This window comes from Letharia lupina, assembly GCF_014066315.1.
Source record: "Letharia lupina isolate WasteWater1 chromosome Unknown contig_7, whole genome shotgun sequence".
Classification (NCBI taxonomy): domain Eukaryota; kingdom Fungi; phylum Ascomycota; class Lecanoromycetes; order Lecanorales; family Parmeliaceae; genus Letharia; species Letharia lupina.
In genome coordinates, this window is record NW_023502976.1 from 1,329,380 (window position 1) to 1,346,030 (window position 16,651).

General features: G+C 51.0%; 7 protein-coding genes across 7 annotated transcripts; 1 reads left to right on the plus strand and 6 right to left on the minus strand.

Annotated features, from left to right (window-relative positions):
- Positions 1–818: 818 nt before the first annotated feature.
- HO133_009663 (uncharacterized protein) lies at positions 819–2,074 on the minus strand (the record flags this gene model as incomplete). The annotated part of the gene is made up of 4 exons (XM_037300524.1): positions 819–999; positions 1,055–1,480; positions 1,531–1,600; positions 1,648–2,074. The coding sequence occupies 4 exons, from the start codon at positions 2,072–2,074 to the stop codon at positions 819–821; spliced, it is 1,104 nt and encodes a 367-aa protein (XP_037154372.1).
- Positions 2,075–2,633: 559 nt separating this feature from the next.
- HO133_009664 (uncharacterized protein) lies at positions 2,634–5,293 on the minus strand (the record flags this gene model as incomplete). The annotated part of the gene is made up of 6 exons (XM_037300525.1): positions 2,634–2,974; positions 3,023–3,083; positions 3,139–3,678; positions 3,726–4,319; positions 4,611–4,850; positions 4,910–5,293. 6 exons carry the CDS (start codon positions 5,291–5,293, stop codon positions 2,634–2,636), a joined length of 2,160 nt encoding a protein of 719 aa, XP_037154373.1.
- Positions 5,294–5,848: 555 nt separating this feature from the next.
- HO133_009665 (uncharacterized protein) lies at positions 5,849–6,190 on the minus strand (the record flags this gene model as incomplete). Its single annotated transcript, XM_037300526.1, has 2 exons — positions 5,849–6,010; positions 6,095–6,190. 2 exons carry the CDS (start codon positions 6,188–6,190, stop codon positions 5,849–5,851), a joined length of 258 nt encoding a protein of 85 aa, XP_037154374.1.
- Positions 6,191–6,886: 696 nt separating this feature from the next.
- HO133_009666 (uncharacterized protein) lies at positions 6,887–8,508 on the minus strand (the record flags this gene model as incomplete). The annotated part of the gene is made up of 2 exons (XM_037300527.1): positions 6,887–8,340; positions 8,400–8,508. 2 exons carry the CDS (start codon positions 8,506–8,508, stop codon positions 6,887–6,889), a joined length of 1,563 nt encoding a protein of 520 aa, XP_037154375.1.
- Positions 8,509–11,243: 2,735 nt separating this feature from the next.
- Positions 11,244–12,284, plus strand: HO133_009667 (uncharacterized protein; the record flags this gene model as incomplete). The annotated part of the gene is made up of 4 exons (XM_037300528.1): positions 11,244–11,327; positions 11,396–11,531; positions 11,614–11,771; positions 12,108–12,284. 4 exons carry the CDS (start codon positions 11,244–11,246, stop codon positions 12,282–12,284), a joined length of 555 nt encoding a protein of 184 aa, XP_037154376.1.
- A 298-nt stretch (positions 12,285–12,582) lies between these two features.
- Positions 12,583–15,081, minus strand: HO133_009668 (uncharacterized protein; the record flags this gene model as incomplete). The annotated part of the gene is made up of 1 exon (XM_037300529.1): positions 12,583–15,081. The coding sequence occupies one exon, from the start codon at positions 15,079–15,081 to the stop codon at positions 12,583–12,585; it is 2,499 nt and encodes an 832-aa protein (XP_037154377.1).
- Positions 15,082–15,883: 802 nt separating this feature from the next.
- Positions 15,884–16,604, minus strand: HO133_009669 (uncharacterized protein; the record flags this gene model as incomplete). Its single annotated transcript, XM_037300530.1, has 2 exons — positions 15,884–16,321; positions 16,380–16,604. The coding sequence occupies 2 exons, from the start codon at positions 16,602–16,604 to the stop codon at positions 15,884–15,886; spliced, it is 663 nt and encodes a 220-aa protein (XP_037154378.1).
- Between the last annotated feature and the right edge of the window lie 47 nt (positions 16,605–16,651).

Genomic DNA, 16,651 nt, shown 5'->3' on the forward strand with positions numbered 1-16,651 from the left:
TCTCACTCTGATTAAAACCCCAATAATGATCACGACGACCGAGTGACACCAACGAGCGCCCTGCCCCTATCCCAAAAGCACGGTGACCCATCACTAGAGACCCCCCCCCCATATCTGCGCAACCTCCCCCTTTGGCGCTTCACCCAAGGTCCACCGTGTCCCATTCGCATCGACGACGCTATTCCCGTCGCCCGGTATCGGAAGAAGCGTGCTCAGGTTGGGCGGGAGCGGAGAGAGAGGGGATGAGGCAGTTTAGCCGGGGAATGGAAATATGGGGAAAAGCTTTTTGGATGATGTTGGAATTGTTGGGATTCGGATTAGTAGTTGCAGGAGCGACGGATTGCATCTTTATCAACGCGAAATATATGCTTTGTCAACGATTGAATAACCATGTGACTATTCTCCGTGCCATATGAACAAGCAAAGCGGACTCGGTATCATTGACGTTTCACCTTGCATACGGGCACACCATGAAGCCATCAGTGACGAAACTGCACCGTCGAATCAATTTGCAGCATTCATTGCATTGCTTTCATCTATGTATCGCGCCAGCCACAGGCCCTCGTTCCCCACCATCCTTTGCACGGTAGGTAATCCGAAAGCCCAGCGATTGCGCCAACCACCTCTATCGCGTTGCAATGACGCTAAGTGTGCGCAGAAAACCCAGACGCCGGACGTAACATATTCGCATGAAAGGAACCATTGCAGGACTTGAATTGAAGCGGCGCAACTGCCCGTCGAACACTTGGCTCAAATTTGCACGCTCGGCAGGGTATCATCCATGTCCCTAAGTGATGGTATAGCCTCCATCCATGTCCCTAAGTGATGGTATAGCCTCCATCCACCCTCAGCTCGGCGCCGGTAACGTAGCCTGAAGCTTCACTCAAGAGATAAGTGACCGCTCCCATCAAATCCTCCGGCTGCCCCATTTTGCCCTGTGGGATCAGGGAGGTCCAGTGCTTGAAAAGCTCTGGATTGTCGTCGAGGATTTTTCCCGTCCTATAGTGCGTTAGATCTGGTAGTCAAAGGTAGAATGCAGGGCGAAGAGGCTTACAGCGCGGTCAGCATGTAACCCGGAGCAATCACGTTGACACGGATCCCAGCATGTGCCCATTCAACGGCCAAACTGGATGCCAAATGCCGAACAGCGGCTTTGGCCGCGTTGTAGGGCGCCTGTGGTTGAGGCACGTTGACAATGGCGCCTGACATGGAGCCGATCATGACCATGGAGCCTTTGACCTTGCGCTCCATGAGATGCCTAGCTACTTCGCAGGCGAAAAAGTAGGTGCCGTCGACATCGACTCCCCAGAGCTTCTTCATGCGGTCTGGCGGATATGCGATGGCATCGAAGTTTTCGGTGAAGCCGGCAGATGTAACGAGGTGGTCAATCTTGCCGTGGTCTTTGACAATGTCAGCAACGACCCTCTTGACCGACACGTGGTCAGACACGTCACAGTAGTGGGCCGTGACTTTAGGAATGCTGCTTGTGTCAATCATTGAAGGCCTCGAAGCTTTTAGGCGTAGACGTACATCTCAGCGCCAGGATTCTCCTCCTCAAAGTGTCTCATGAGCTCCTTTGCCTGGCGATCGCCTTCCTCCTCTGCATCACGTTAGTGGCTGTCAGTGGCAAGGTAGAAAGGTACTGACTGTTCAAGTCGACAATGGCTACGTCGGCGCCGGAGATGACGCAAGCCTGGCTCATGACAAGGCCCAATCCTCGAGCCCCGCCGGTTACGACAGCCACACCACCCTCAAGCGTAAAGGAAGCCAATGTTCTCTTGAAATGAAGCCCACCGCGGCCCTGAATGGGCTTGGACGGTGGGTGGTCAGACTCGTCCGGGTGTTCAATGCGAATGGTCTTATCGGTACGACCGAAAGATCCCTCGTGAGACTTTTCATTGTCGAGAGCTCGTCCGGCGGCGCTAGGGGTGCGCTTGTCCTCCTTGTAGAGCTTGGTACTGCATGTGATTGGGCGGATGGAATATATTGGCTTGGAGAGGGAAAGGGATGTGATGCGCGAGGCGGTTGCTGAGAGGAGCTTGGGCGAGCGTGCGATGACACGAGAAGTAAACATTGTGTGGCGGAATGGATAATCGATGGTGCACCAAGCTGTGCAATGAAAGTGTCTGAGGTTGTAGAGGTATGGAATTGTGAAGCGCTACTGGATGATGTTGTTGTCGTAGGTAGGAAGAATGACGAGGTAGTGAGAGCTGGCCGGAGCTGGCGGGTGATTTGTTTTCGTGTATGACGAAAATGCTGCTATGATATAATGGTATTGCAGTGAAGAATTGCTAGAAAACGTGGTATTGACTTTTATAGTAATATTTATTACTCTATTGATTGATTAATTCAACCCTTTTTCATCTTAATCCCCCCACTCGTGGCACTATGCGCGTGGGGGAAGAGCTCTTTCGGCCTTCATTATCCAACGTCCCGAGCTCGCCCCATCCCTTTTGCATTCTCCATTGTCCACTTTCTCTCCGAATATAATATGTCATTTCATCGTATTGACAAACGAGAAAACTAAATCAAGGTATTCGAGTACTCTGTCTTGTGTCTTCGAGGCCGGGTTCCAAAGCTCCAGAGCATTCTCAACTCCAATTTCATCCTCTAACGAATTCAATTCTTAATACTCAGTAGTGGTTTTCAAAAGCATCCATCTCATTCTCGTCCATCAAGTCCCACTTCCTCGCTGTCAACTTCCTCATCTTCTTCCCTGGTGTTTTACCAGGGGACTGTGCCTTGTACGCAGCTGCATCTATCAAGCTCATGCCATTGAGCTTGGAGAGTGCTGTTCCCAGCGCAGTGGGTCCGTAGTCCTTGCTGGGACTGGATAGTTGAGGCTTTCGCGGTGCTTTGGTTGGAGATCGACATTGTAAATCACGCTCAAGAGCTTCAAGCTTGCGACGGAGAGCTTCATTCTCGTTTTCCAGCTCGGTAGTGCGTGTGTCTTGATCAATGGCATCTTCATGGACTGTGCACGATCAGTACGATGGTGGAGAGCATGGAGAAGTCGGCTCACTTTCGATACCCTGGGTAAGTATCTCCAATTTGCGATCAAGGTGCTCGTAATTTCGATCTGCCTATGTTGCTGATCAGTATTGCTCTCCGACCTCGCTTGTATGGTCTCAAGCTTACCTCTTCACCCCAGGCCCCCATCCATCGTCTCCTCTCCTCTGCGGTTCTTCTCTCCATCTCACCCCAGCATTCCTCCCTTACCTCCATCTCAATCTGTTCCGCCTTCTCTTCGGCCTTCTGCCAGTTTTCTTCCGCTTCTCTCCTACGCTCTTCTTGCTCCGTCAATTTCACATTCAGTATCTCGACCTCCTCATTCAGCCTAGCAATCTCTGAGAATGCCATCTCCACTACTGCCTCGTCTGTGTGCGCAGCGGGGGGCAACGTCTGACCACTAGGAGTTCTGCCAGTGGTATTGGAAAGGATTGTACTCGAGACCGATGGTATGCGAGGAACGGTAACTTCGCGGGCTAGAGCGGAATACCGTAGGATTTGGGAGGTAGCATTGAACTCGTTTAACGGATCAGCGGTCACGATCATGATGGCCTTCTGGGCGTTTCTATGGTGCGTGGTGTGGGTCGCGTGGTGATGAGAAGAGGATGGGAAGGAATTGGAGAAGAGCAGCTCGGTCAGCTTGCATTGGCGGAAAGGAACCAGGGTCGGCTACCGAAAATCAGCATTCATCCCCATACTTAGACAGTCTTTCCTACCTTTGTACCATCGTTACTGTCGCTCTGCATCTGCAGACATTGGCCGAGATACATCAAGCTTTCATTGATCTTCCCAGCTTCTGCCAGCGTTGCTCCTGCGGTTTTTGCATTTCTAGCACGTTCGGATCCAGCCAGGTCAACGACAGTCAGCTGAGAGCCGGTCCATGAGTTTGACAAGCCACCTCTTGGCCGCCTTTTCACTTCGACGCAGAAGAAGCCATGACTCCTCGAGCTGACGCTGTTGCTTCCAGTTCCAGCAACCCTCCGCTCCATCAGCCCCGTCTCCAACACTATCAACGCCTCTTCATAACTTCCACACACTACCTTGCGCAGGCCAGCAACCACCTTCCGATCTGGTGATGCTTCGGTTGATTTGAAGAGCAAGTGTCTTCGACGAAGGTCTTTCTGATTGCTTGGCACCGACAGAAGATCAAAGATGCGGTCGTTGTATACCTCATACATCGAGACTAGGATCGCGTATTCCGCATTCGGCTCGACAGAAAAGGCGAGGTCGCTGATGTTTGGGAATTGTGGGAGCGCAGAAGGTCGTTGAGGAAGCTTGCGTTTAGGCACGCTAGGGGTAAAGGCTGGGTCCTGTAGATTATCACCAAACCGCACTTTAGCTTGCTTTCTCGTCATCCTCGGGATTGGGGGTTTCCAAACAGAGAGCTGGGACGGAAGGCTGCTCATATGATTGGGGGTCTGCTCTGCATTGGGTACAGACGCTGCCTTGTCCTCTTTGACGACTGAGCGGTCTGTTTCTTCGGGAGAAGGAGTCCCAGCATCGAGACTCAGGATCGACCACTGGCTTCTCGGACCAGTCGAATGATGTACCTTCAATGAAGAATGGGGGACCTTGAGGGACGAACGAGAAGGATTGCCTACCATCATGGGTGTTGGGGCTCTCGAGCGGGACGGCTCTTGCAGACAGTCTCCGTATACATTGTCCAGGAAGCCTGAGGCAGAGAAGATTTGGGCTTCTGAGGCGTCGGTGGCATTCAGGGAAGCGATCAACGATGGATGGTTTGCTGAATGCAGCGTCTGCGTGTCAAGGGAGCGGTATAAAAGATCCAGAGATAGTTGGGTCAGCCCTCTCTGCGATTTCGATCCTAGTATCGTATGACTCTGGCTGCACATCAGCCAAACCCAACCTCCCAAGCTCATTGACAGTGCTATGAACGAACCTTCCCCGACCCCGTAACCCCCAATGTAGCAAGCAACCCGTCTCTGCCTTCTCCCAGCACACCCTCGATCAACGGCACCACGCCCGTCCCTCTGAAAATATCAATCTGCTCCGCCTGCTCTTCAAACACCTTCGTAAACGCAAACTTCTCCACTGCTCGCTTCCGGGAGTCGCTGGGCGGATGAATCGTGATGTGTGTCGGCATTCCATCTTGTGATTCTTTACCAGGGGCTTCGACTGTGAGATAGCGTTCTGAGGGCGCAAGGAGCGGATAGAGGGATTGTTGTGTCAATTGGACGAGGGGGGACGGCGGAGGACGCAGGCGGAGGTAAACCTGGAAGAGGGAGGTAGGAGAAGCTTTGTGGGATTGGTCTGTTGCTGCCATGATGGGCGTGATGATTGAGCGTGGAGTGTGAAGTCTGATTTTCGGTTTTTAGATAATTGATGGTTCGAAAGAAGATTGTTTACTATTTTAAGCCGAGGGGCAACCGGTTGCTAGGCGCTTTCTTGGGACCGAGGTCACTCAACTACTACTTCATGCCAAAGGCTTTTTCTTTACAGGTTTTAAGAGCAAGAGTAGATACGTATATCGAATATGATGCAAATCTTGGATGCTGTCTGATCTTCTCTACAATCAATCTGGAGCCCGAAGGCCGGCTGCCTGGTGCTCCGGTCGCATCATGGAAGCATGCAACTAAACGACTTTCTTAAAGCAGCGTTCAGGCACGGGTCCCTTTGATCATGGCCCTATGTCCCTCTGTTCGAATAGCCTAGCGCTTGGAATACGTCCCCAGTACCTAGCGTAGGCAGTGTTCAGGGTAGGAACCTGGAACCCTTTGTTCACCGGCGAGTGCTACCTCTGTCTCCCTATTTACCAAGACCAGGGCCAATTCCACGCTACCTAGAATGCCACGTGTTTACATCCGAGCGATATGCTGTCTCAGTGGCCGATCAAAGAAGCTTTCCCACTGTCCACACTGGCGCGTTCAGATTCCTCACTTGACGAGAGCTCACCGTCGTCGGATTCTTGACCGACCTCGGACTGCGCCGGCCAGGAGTCCATTACTCGTATGCGTTGTAGTATGGTGTTTTCGGCATCTGCCTATTGATATGGCAAGATAGTGGCACAATAGTCTATTAGAGGATAGACATCGGATGGCGGATACATGCTTGGGCTGAAGCAGACCGGGACAAGCACCTGGCATGTCTGCTTCTTTGTCCCATAGTTGACGAACTTTTTGGGCCTCGCCATGACAACGATGTGGCCCTTCGTAAACTCCATGATGCGCCAGAAAATCCGTTGGACTTTGGATGGTGATCTCGTTGGCTTGGACAACAGAAAAGCGCGCTAATGGAACTCATAGCATGGCTTGTGGATTCAACCCTGTTCACTTCTTCTACTCGAATGGCGATTTACGATAATAGATGTGTGTGGCCAGGGTTTGTTCAGGACGCCACACCGATGTACTCAGTGAAATGAGGGATGAGACCCATTACGTATAAAGTACCTTATGGATACCCGACTCTCATCGGCTAACCGAGAGTCTTTCGAGCAGGACATATCGTAAGAGGCTCAGGGTGTTATTTCAGGCCCACCTCAAAAATGCACGGTGCTTGAAACATGCTTGGTGTGTGTTACTGGCGAGTGTACGCACATAAGAAATACCGTTGGTTCATCGTTGCCATTCACATTCAAGTATCATGTCACGGAACCTAGACTCTATCTATCAAATTCAACGGTGCTATGCGAAGTGGTACATCGTAGCAAGCGGTCTATAGTACAAGGAGCATACGAGTATGTACCCAGAGAAACTTCCAATGACACCATGCAATGCCATGCCAGCTCGCTGAAACGCTCAAGTTGCAACTCCAAAATGCTTGCGAAGATACAATAGTAGTACAGTAGTCATACAACTCAAATGGCTGGTGTTGCATCCATTCCCACCATCATGACATCAAGGCTTGCCGGCCTTTCAAATCAGTGTTCCTGACCCACAGACCGATTCTGCTCCCTCTCGAGGAGTAGCGTAAGCTGGCCCTTCGTCCTCGGTAACGGCTGGGAGGTCCCAGCTGGTGGCTCAGGTCCCGCGGATGCAGGGGCTTTGAGCGCGACTATCTCATTTTTGAAAGCCTCTTTGCCCTTATTCCTGCCGGCAGTGGGTGTACCTTGGCCTGTGTCTAGCATGCCTAAGGCTTGGAACGAGGCAGCTGTTGGCACAGCTGCGGTGGATTTGCGTGCAAAGGTGGAAATGTTCGTGAACGATCGGTGCGAGGGTCGTGTCTTGTCCACAGATTTAGACCTGAACTCGGGATCCACAAGGGGTTTGGATATCTCAGGATTGGCGTTAGCTATCTCTTCACCAAGCGTAGGTCCTGAGATTGGGTTCCTAGAAGGCTCTTGTGCCCCCGCATCCTCACCGCCAAAGTCAACCGCCGGTTCCTCGCCGGATGGTGGACCTGGGGGCGACCCCCTGCGATGCTTCGAAGGATGCGGACTTGCCGCTCGTAATCGTCTTAGCGATGATGCTTCCGTTTCTGCTTCTTGGCCGGGACTCTTAGCGGTGATCGTAAAAGTAGGCTTCATACTCCGAGCCAAATTTGGTGAAGATGAACTTCTCAAAGGTGCGTCTTTCGAGACGCCAAAGGAGGAAGCTTGCGATGACCTTTGCCGCATGACAGGGGGTCTTCTCTTACTCGCACCGGCAGTGGCCACTACTATAGGATTCCTCCTTCCGGATCGCTGACTGCTTTCGCCAGACAGACGACCACCGGATAATCGTGAGACGGTAGAAACTTTGGGAATCGATACCGCGACCTCCTCATTGAAGCGTGTCGTAGTCGATTTACGGGCAGATTTTCCGGCGATGGGAACAAGTGATTCTGTAGGTATGGCATCATCGTCGAGGTTGACAGCCTCCTCATTGCCAGCACCTGCAGTAGACCATACTTCTCGGGAAGCTGGAGACAAAACAGAGGAGCTCTTTGATGATCGATTAGAGCCCGAGCTTAACTTCTTCAGTATTGGCGGCGGCCGAGTGGTTGTTGTTTGCCTGTTCTCCTTTGCCTTGGTAGTGGCTTCTGAAGACATTTGTAAACAATTTTGAAGCGATGGCGTGACTGAGGGACCCTCCAATTTCTCATCAGGCGGAACAGGTTCAGCCTTGGGCGAGGCTGGCGAGCTTGACACTGTACTTTTGGTAGAGGTAATCGAGCGAGCTCCTCTGTCATAGCTACCTAGATTTCTTGAGGATCGCGGGGATGGCGTTGGTGTGGTTCTGATGTAACCACCCTGGCTTATGCTATTGAATTGCCTACCGATCAGCGCACCACTTAGACGCTCTCGTACACGATCACTCATCGCAATCCTCCAAAAGAAGTTCTCGAGTCTTTGGCCCACATTCTCTGCAATGGCTGCATTCCCTGACGAGTAGACTAGGAAATCGACAATGTGAGCTGTCTCGCGAAGAAGAAGTTTGGCTGAGGTAGCATACTTCGCCATAATTTCAGAGTATCCTCAGCTTCGAAGGTAACAGCCTCGTCTATCCCGACTGTAACGCCCTTCTTATTGCTGACCAAACCCTCTGGCAAGCCTCCGGCCATCTCGGGCAGCTCGCTCACTGGGCGAGCGAAGATTCATTCGTTATGTCATGGACATGGTTGCAGGCGAACAGCAAAGTGAAGCCTGTCATACAATGACAATTTATGTCAGCGCACATAAGAATGGCAAAACGCTACACTCAAATTACAAGTTTCCAAGGTATATGTATCCTTCATAGATATGTTGAAACCGGTACCTGAAAGCAATAACGGGGGGAGGCGGAGCTGGTTTCATAAAGTAGGGACAAAGCGACAATGAGCGGGACATTGCAAGGAGACAGGAATTTTCCATGTACGTAAATTTAATGATTGGCTCGCTGGGAAGATAGGAGGAGGGTCACCTGTTGAAAATCCCGGCCACTTGGAAGGTACTTGTAAGGTAAGGTAAGGTATGCGACAGCAAGTTTGTAATAAACCAAATCGCTATAAGATTAAGACCCCCGTTGCATATAAAAATACCGTTCCAAATAAACGATTTCAGTCGTAGGTACGCCACAGTTAGGCTGCAAAATAGTAGTCCCCTGGGCTGGGTGGGGAGATCGCCGGTTCGTAGCACTAAAGATCGTATCTTTATTACCTTAGTCTTGGTCGAATCTGGCGGATTTGGCTCAGGTTTACCTTAGGCCCTTCTTGGGCACCGCGTGAGACTATCCTACTTTAGAGTGTTCGAAATCAGACTGCTATAAGGCCCCATTGCATATAAGATACTGTAACAAACGAGGATCAGAATGAAGGTTTTGCCTGTAAAACAGTGTCTTACATGACAAAGAACATACATGTAATCAACAAAGAGAAAAGATCTGCGCCGCCAAATCTCAGTAAGGAATACAACGTCGATGAGCGGTCGGATCGATGCACGTGGCAAAAACGTGACATCATCCGAACTTTCTTCACCTCTTGCTCTTCTTGACGTGGCACTGCACCCAAGTCGCTTCTAAGCATTCAACATGTCGTATCGAGCTTCTTTGCGCAGACACCTTGACCTTGTGACCGCCGGGCGCAATTAAAACAACAGGCGGCAGATGAGATTTGCAATTCATTCACCGCTTGGAGTATGGTGTGCCAATCGTCAAGGTCAGCTGTCCATCAAGCACTGAACATTTACCGACAACTTACAAGGACCTGTTCACTTGTTTCACGACCACTATCTGGAAGACTTGTTGGGAAAAAGGCCCAGCCCTGAAATTTCCAATTGCCGGGTTCATGCGGCAAAAGATCTTGCTTGCTTCAATTGCGGGAAGAACATGCATGCCAACGCACGCGACATTCAACCGAAAGCTGAGTTCATGTATGATGTATGCCATCTCGATTCCAGAATCCCCACGGCAAGCGTCTCTACTTCTGGAAGATGAATACGCGTATACTGGTTTCTCCTCGCCGTTGGACGGTACATCATTGGAAAACCGTGACCGAGAGCGTGTGCTTAAGAAAAGATGCATACGTTGTCCATGCGTTCTGATTTGAAGCTCCTCTATGTCCATTTGCAAAAAGATGCACGATGGGTGGCTTGTAGAGCACATTTCCCTTGTACTTGGCCCTTTTATAGCGGTCAGAGTCCTCTGCCATCGGCGTGTCCGATGCCAGGGAAGGCGACATGTGGGATAGTAGTACCAGCCAGTAAAGTCGTCTGTACAATCCCAAGTCAACACGCTGTGCTGGCTCTGCTCCAAATTGCAAAAGGGTCGCAAAGCTTACTGCATCTATACGACGTCTGCCATACCTAGGACTGCATAGCTGCCAGATCTGCTCCCAGCAAACCTTTCAGGGCTCTTGGGACGGAAAGTAGCTAGCTGACATTCCATGAGCAGTGAGGACGTATTCGGGATGAGCCGTTTACGCGGGCAAATCTATAATGTATGGTTATCGTTGCGTCCCAGATCTGCGAGCACTTGCAGGAAGGTGGCACCGGTGGCTTCGGGTCCACGGGTCATGGGTCACGACATCGTAAGATACGAGTTCAGGCTTCATTACGAGAGATCCACTTCTTAATCGGCCTTTAACATCAAGAATCTATTACCAACGTCATTCCCAGTCCACATCATACATGTGCTAGCGTACAATCCTCTTTACTCTTTACTCTCTACTCTTTATCATCTACTCTTCTCAGTATGTCAGGAAAGGAAGGTGCATATGGATATGGATATGGATATGGCCGACTTGCTTTGATGCTGCTCACTCAGTATCCCCTTCATCAACTCGAGAAAACAGAAAACAGAAAACGGAAAGACGAGTTACGCTCGAAATGTGAAGACTTGCCACCAGTTCAAGCTTCTTAAATCCCACTGTCTGTCCGAGCACTTCCTCAATCCCACTGTTTCTCCAGTCTTTTGGCGTCGGCATCAATACGAAATTTCTTCCATATAAAGACGGGACGAGTCCAAGACCCAATCTGCCTTTGAGCTCCATCGACCATTGAACAAACGGGCAGCAGCCACAGAGGCGGCTCAAAACTGCCTTTCCTTGACATGGTGGACAAGAAGGATAAAGACGTTCGCGTTCGCTACGCGCCCATTCTCGGTCTTTGTCCGCAAGCGTTCATTCCAGTCCCTCTTAAGAGGAATGTATTGCAACCGTCGCTTCGACGACCCTCTTCTATCTTTCACCTTCGTCAAATTTCTTCTCCTTCCTTCCCACACTCTCATTAAAAGATCTTATCACACTGAAGAACATCGCGTTTACTATTCTCAAACCACAAAAACATACTAGAAGCCTTCACTTCCAACAGAAAAGAAACAACAATGAAGTACTCCATCGCTGCTCTCGCCATCTTGGCCGCACCCTTTGCCAGCGCTGGAAGCCTCACTGAACTCCCCACTTGTGCTGTAAGTACAGCCACCTCTTCAAAGACCCCCTTTCCCTCGAAGCACCATGATACTGACATCACCTCCAGCAATCCGCAGCGGAAGCCGGCATCTCCGCCACGGGCTGCGCGGAATCCGACTTCGCCTGCATCTGCGGCGACTCCAAATTCGTGACCTCGCTGCACAACCTGATCGAAACGGTCTGCTCCGCCGCGGACCAGCAGGGTAAGCTCCCCCTCCCCTCCCCTCTTCGACCCCAAACCCCGGAGCACGCACGTTCGTCGCTGACGGTCACCCCTTTCCTTAGTCACCCTGGCCTTCGCGCAACAAATCTGCGACGCCGTCGGCGTCACCCTCAGCATCCCCACCCCGAGCGTCACAGCCTCGAGCATCATCCCGGCCACAACTGCTGCGTCGGTGCCGAGTGCGATTGAAACGGCGGGTGTGACGAGCAGTGCTTCTTCGGTAAGTGATAGAAAACCATAAACCTGATATCCTTCTCCATCCTCTCCTAAATCGGGTTGTTGTTTCCGTTCCGTCGACCACTCCTCCTTCGGTGGTATCGCCTTCTGTGGCATCTTCAACAACGTCATCTGCCGCAGTTGTGTCTTGTCACTAGCACTGCTGCTTCTTCTTCTCCCACGTCAACAACAACATCTCCTTGTTCAGCAGCCTCGAAAACCACCACAGCAACCACTCTCGTACTATCTATCCACTTCTACCCTGACGACCATACATTTCCTTCCTTGTCTTTTGAACACAAAAGGACCACCCCCCGCTAACATGACCTTACTCCTCTAGTACTCCACCCTCCCGACCCCATCCGCTCCCTACGCGTTCGCAAACGGCAGTGCCAGCATCAACGGTACCAACTCTACTATACCGTTCACCGGCGATGCCGCGGAGCGCAAGGCTATGGGTTTCCAGCTGGCGGGTAGTGCAGTGTCGATTGCTGTGTTGATGGGGTTCTTTTTGTAGTGGGGTTTTGTTTTGATTGATTGATTGATACAGAATTTAATATGAATGTCGGTTTTGTATGTTTCGTTTCAGAGGATGACGGCGCTGCCGCTTGGCGGCATTTTCGGGGGGTTGTGGTTTGAACGGATCATAGGTATAGATAGATGGTGAGAATGACAGTAATAGATGGTGCATTCTCCATTCCTTGTCCATTGGTATTAGAGTCTAGATCGTCCTGATTTGTATATATATATGCCCATCCATATTTCCACGTCATATCCTCGTGTACATGTTCGTATCCATAATATCGTATATCCAATCAAAGCGCCAGCAAATCTCTACCAGCGTCTGATATACCGTCTGCGCCCACGGGCACTGAGGCTTTTCTCTTCCTTCTCCTCCTCCAGATCGAGTCCATCCTTGTCATTGGAGGTCTACCTCTCGCAGATGCCGACCTCTCGCTCGCAGCATCATCCCTCAGGACAATATGATCCGCACTGGTGCCGTCTGACAGTCCGGCCGGGGTCGCCCGCTCTCTAGCAAACCACTCTCTCCGCTCACATCTTCTCGCCTCGACCCATTCACCACCCACCCCACCTCTCCGGCATACCGTCGCCATAAAGGCGCCAGCGTCCAGCATCCCTCTTGGCAAGCCTTGCACAACTTGGAAGAGTTCCATTGGATCGCTCACGTCCTTGATCCGTTGCTCGCCGAGCTTGAAGATGGTCAGAGCGACTCGAAACAAAGTGCGGCTGCCTTCATACAACAGTACATCCCACACACGGAGAACGGTTTCGATGGGTAAAGTGCCGATGAAGAGGCTCATGAACCAGGGGGTCGTGCAGAGACTTATAGGCGGCAGTCTAGTACTTCCATCAATATCATCGCTAGATCCACCGGCAGCGCCCACTTTCGCCCATATATGAGGAAGGGTGGATTTCAGCGCTAGCATCAAGATCCATAGATCGACGTTTGTACCTTCGAGATTAAGCTCATGCGTACCCGGTAAGTAGACGGTGGTGATGATGTGAAGCATCCAGAATGCTTTTTCTTCGGGAAGGAACAATAGCAAGAGGCCAGCGAGGAAATTAAGAGACTGGCAATAGCCGATGCGAGGATTGTGAAGGGCATAGGCACGGAGGACATGGCGGAGAGAGCTTAGAAGCGGCAATTCAGCAGCAGAAGATCCTGAAGAACGAAGGTCGGGTTTGAAGTGGATGTTATCCGGGAAGGTGCGGTGGAGGTCACGCTCGATCGATTCTTTGTCAGCACTGGAAAGCTCGTCTTCTGAGCGCGACACAAGGGAGGTGTAGAGACCGGCATGTTTTTCGAGGTACGCATCGCCACCGGCGTAGAAAAACCAAGCAGGTCCACGCCATGCTGGAGGAATGCCTTTGCGAATGTAGCGCTCGGTTTTCGCTGACCGGTTAGGGAAGCGGGTGGGAATGAAGGTTGGAAGACCTTGCTCTCGCATGTATGATGACCATTTCTTCGTGCGTCTCTCTTGGCTTAGTAAATAGCCGTTGGCCCATGCGTCGTACTGTGGGATCGTAATATGATGGCTGGCTTTAAGGAAACCATATTGATCGCGAGTTGACGTCGGGGGGAGTATTGGAGGTGGTTGGATAGACTCTCTTTTGAACGCATCATACGATATCCGTGCAGTCGAGCTAGTGGATTGACTTGTCGTTGGCCGTCTGGAAGGGCGCATTTCACCGATGGTGTCTTTGATAGCCTCAGCAATTTTCATCGATCTTCTGCGTTCCTCTTCGCTCATTGAGGTGTCTCTCGAGTCACTCGGTCCGGTGTCATCATCATCAGCAAACCCAGCAGCATACATGTCGATTGCATCGTCTACGGTCATACTCTCAACTTTCGAGACAGGCCTTGACTGTTGGTCGATCGTTGAATCCGTGATCGAGGTACCCTTGGTCAGAACACTGCTCCTCTCCGTGCTTGTTGTGTCTATATGGCTAGAGCTTGTTGTCAACGCGGACCGAAAGCTGGATCTTACTTCGTCGTTGCTATATGTGGCTTGCCATGGACGCTGCGGACTCATGGGGAAATCTTCTAAATCGAACAGTGACGGGCTTGACACATCTTGACCTTGTTTATTCACACTAGTTTTCCTTTTGCCTGTTGGCTTTGAATTGGACTCGCCACCTGCTGTAGAAGGTCTGGTCAGTTGTGGCTGGGCTGGTGAGCTCTTGGGTTTTGGTGCTGTGACTGAAGCACCACGACCTCGAGGGACAGACGAGAAAGCAGATGGCATACGAAGCCCAGTCTTGGTTTCTTTCGGCAGAATTGGAAACGTTGGCGAGTGGTAGATTAAAGGCTTCTCTGCTGACTTCTTGCGAATAACACTTGACAGGGGTGCTGTCGAGTGACCTTTCGGAGTACCGGGAATTTGGTGACTTGCTGTTACGGATTCGCTCTTTACAGTCGCCTCCGACCTTGTATTGTCCGTCTCTTCAGTGCTTGACATTGCCAATGGACTTCCAGGGCTGCGCTTGTCGAATTGGGCCATACCCTCCAATTGCTCGTCGTGAAGGTGCTCGTTCATAAGACAGTCAAAGCTCATACTTGGAATTCGTGGAGCGCCTGAGGAACCCAAGGGCCAGAAGTGTGTCGGCACTTGTGGTATAGGTGGAGTGTGTGGATCTTCCGGTGACGGCGGCCTTGATCGAGATGATCTCCTTGAAGTTGAAGAGAATAGTCTTGTAAGGCTCTTCTTCTTCTTGAGCGTCTTCCCAGGTGCCACTCCATCGTCAATCGCAGCTGCCAATGGCTCTCCCAATCCACTATCGACGAACGTCATGGTGTAACCGGCTCTCACAGCATCAATCTGGGTGTGTTATGAGCGATTAGTTGCGTTGGAGTCAGTTCCGCCAGAGCTGGCAGCAATGCTGCTCATCGATCTTGATAGATCCGTAGCCCCTTCACACATCCCGGGCAAACACCAGCGTTTAGCAGATGGTTGATTGATTGCCCTGAGTTTAGGAAATGTGATGGCTTCGGTACGGCTCGGATCCAACGAGATGGAGCGCTCTGATGAATCTGGAGCAAGGCAGTGTCGCGTTTTGATTGTTGACATGAGGGAAGACAACGAGATAGCCTGATCATGGATAAGATCCTGCTCGCTTACTGCGCTCAGCTAGAGCTGATCGTTGCATCATTTGGGAATTTAAGTGTGTAACAGCAATTTTAGCGGAGAATTAATATTACAGGCGGGATTGGAAAGGTCGTAGTCCGCGACTCCGCAGGAACAAAATCTGCGTCGCTGCCGCAGACACGCGTCGATAAGGGTCAGGTCAGAAGTAAGTTTTCCGGGACGACGCGTTTGGCGAAAGGGTTCAACATGGAGGGCGTACTCTACTTACCTATCCGTACACTGTATGTAGTAGGGACTGGCGAGAGCTGCAACGGCAAATGGGGGCCAAGCCATCACACGGCTCGGCTCACGCTGTGCCTGAAAATCAGCACCGAAAAGAAGCTGCCGATTAACAGCGAGAAAAAGGGGGGCCGATTCAATTGTTCTAGCCTTGCGGGCTGCAGTTGCACAACTTCATAGGCATTTGAGAATATCATGAGGTATCTAGGTAGCTACTTTACTTTACCCTTCACAGAGTATCCTCGCGTAAATCAAGACCTTCTGCCTCCTTTATGCGAGCCGCTCCAATGATTGGGCCTCCTGCACCTGCATGGACCAGTACTGCAACCTTCTCACCACCTCTCTGCAGGGGCGGTAAAGCGTAACTCTGGAACCCCCCGCTCCAGCTGCCCACATGGGTAACATCTTTGACAATGTGACTGTGTCGTAATTTTCGTCCGTTGTTCTCGCCATGCGTGATACTACCATCATGGTCTCTATCATCGTATCGTATCACGCTGACGACGCCATGCTCATTTCCGAGGCCTGATACTGTAATACCTCCACCATGGATCATGTAGAGGATCTCCATTGTCTGCGCAGTACTGAATGCATTTCCTTTCGTAATCAGAACCTGTAGATCTCGGGAATTGTGACCCACGCCATCGACTTGGCCGTTGACAATGACCTGTTTATGGATCGTCAACATGACTTCAGAGCACAACGCCTTGGACCATCTGCCTAACCTGCGGCGTAAAAACATTCTTCCTTCGAAGAGCTGTGGCATACTCCCATTGCCTTTGATCGAACGCAGACTTCGCAAAGATGTCTTTCCATCCGAAACGATCCCAGTATGTCACATGGCATGTAAGGATGAGCATGTTCGGGTCTTCCGCGAGCTTGAGAACATTTGATTTTTGGTGGGCACGACGAACAACCACAGTCAGAGTATATATTCTGCGTAACGACATATCTGGTGCTTGAGATGTAGATGTTTTATGGTAACGGCGATATAGAG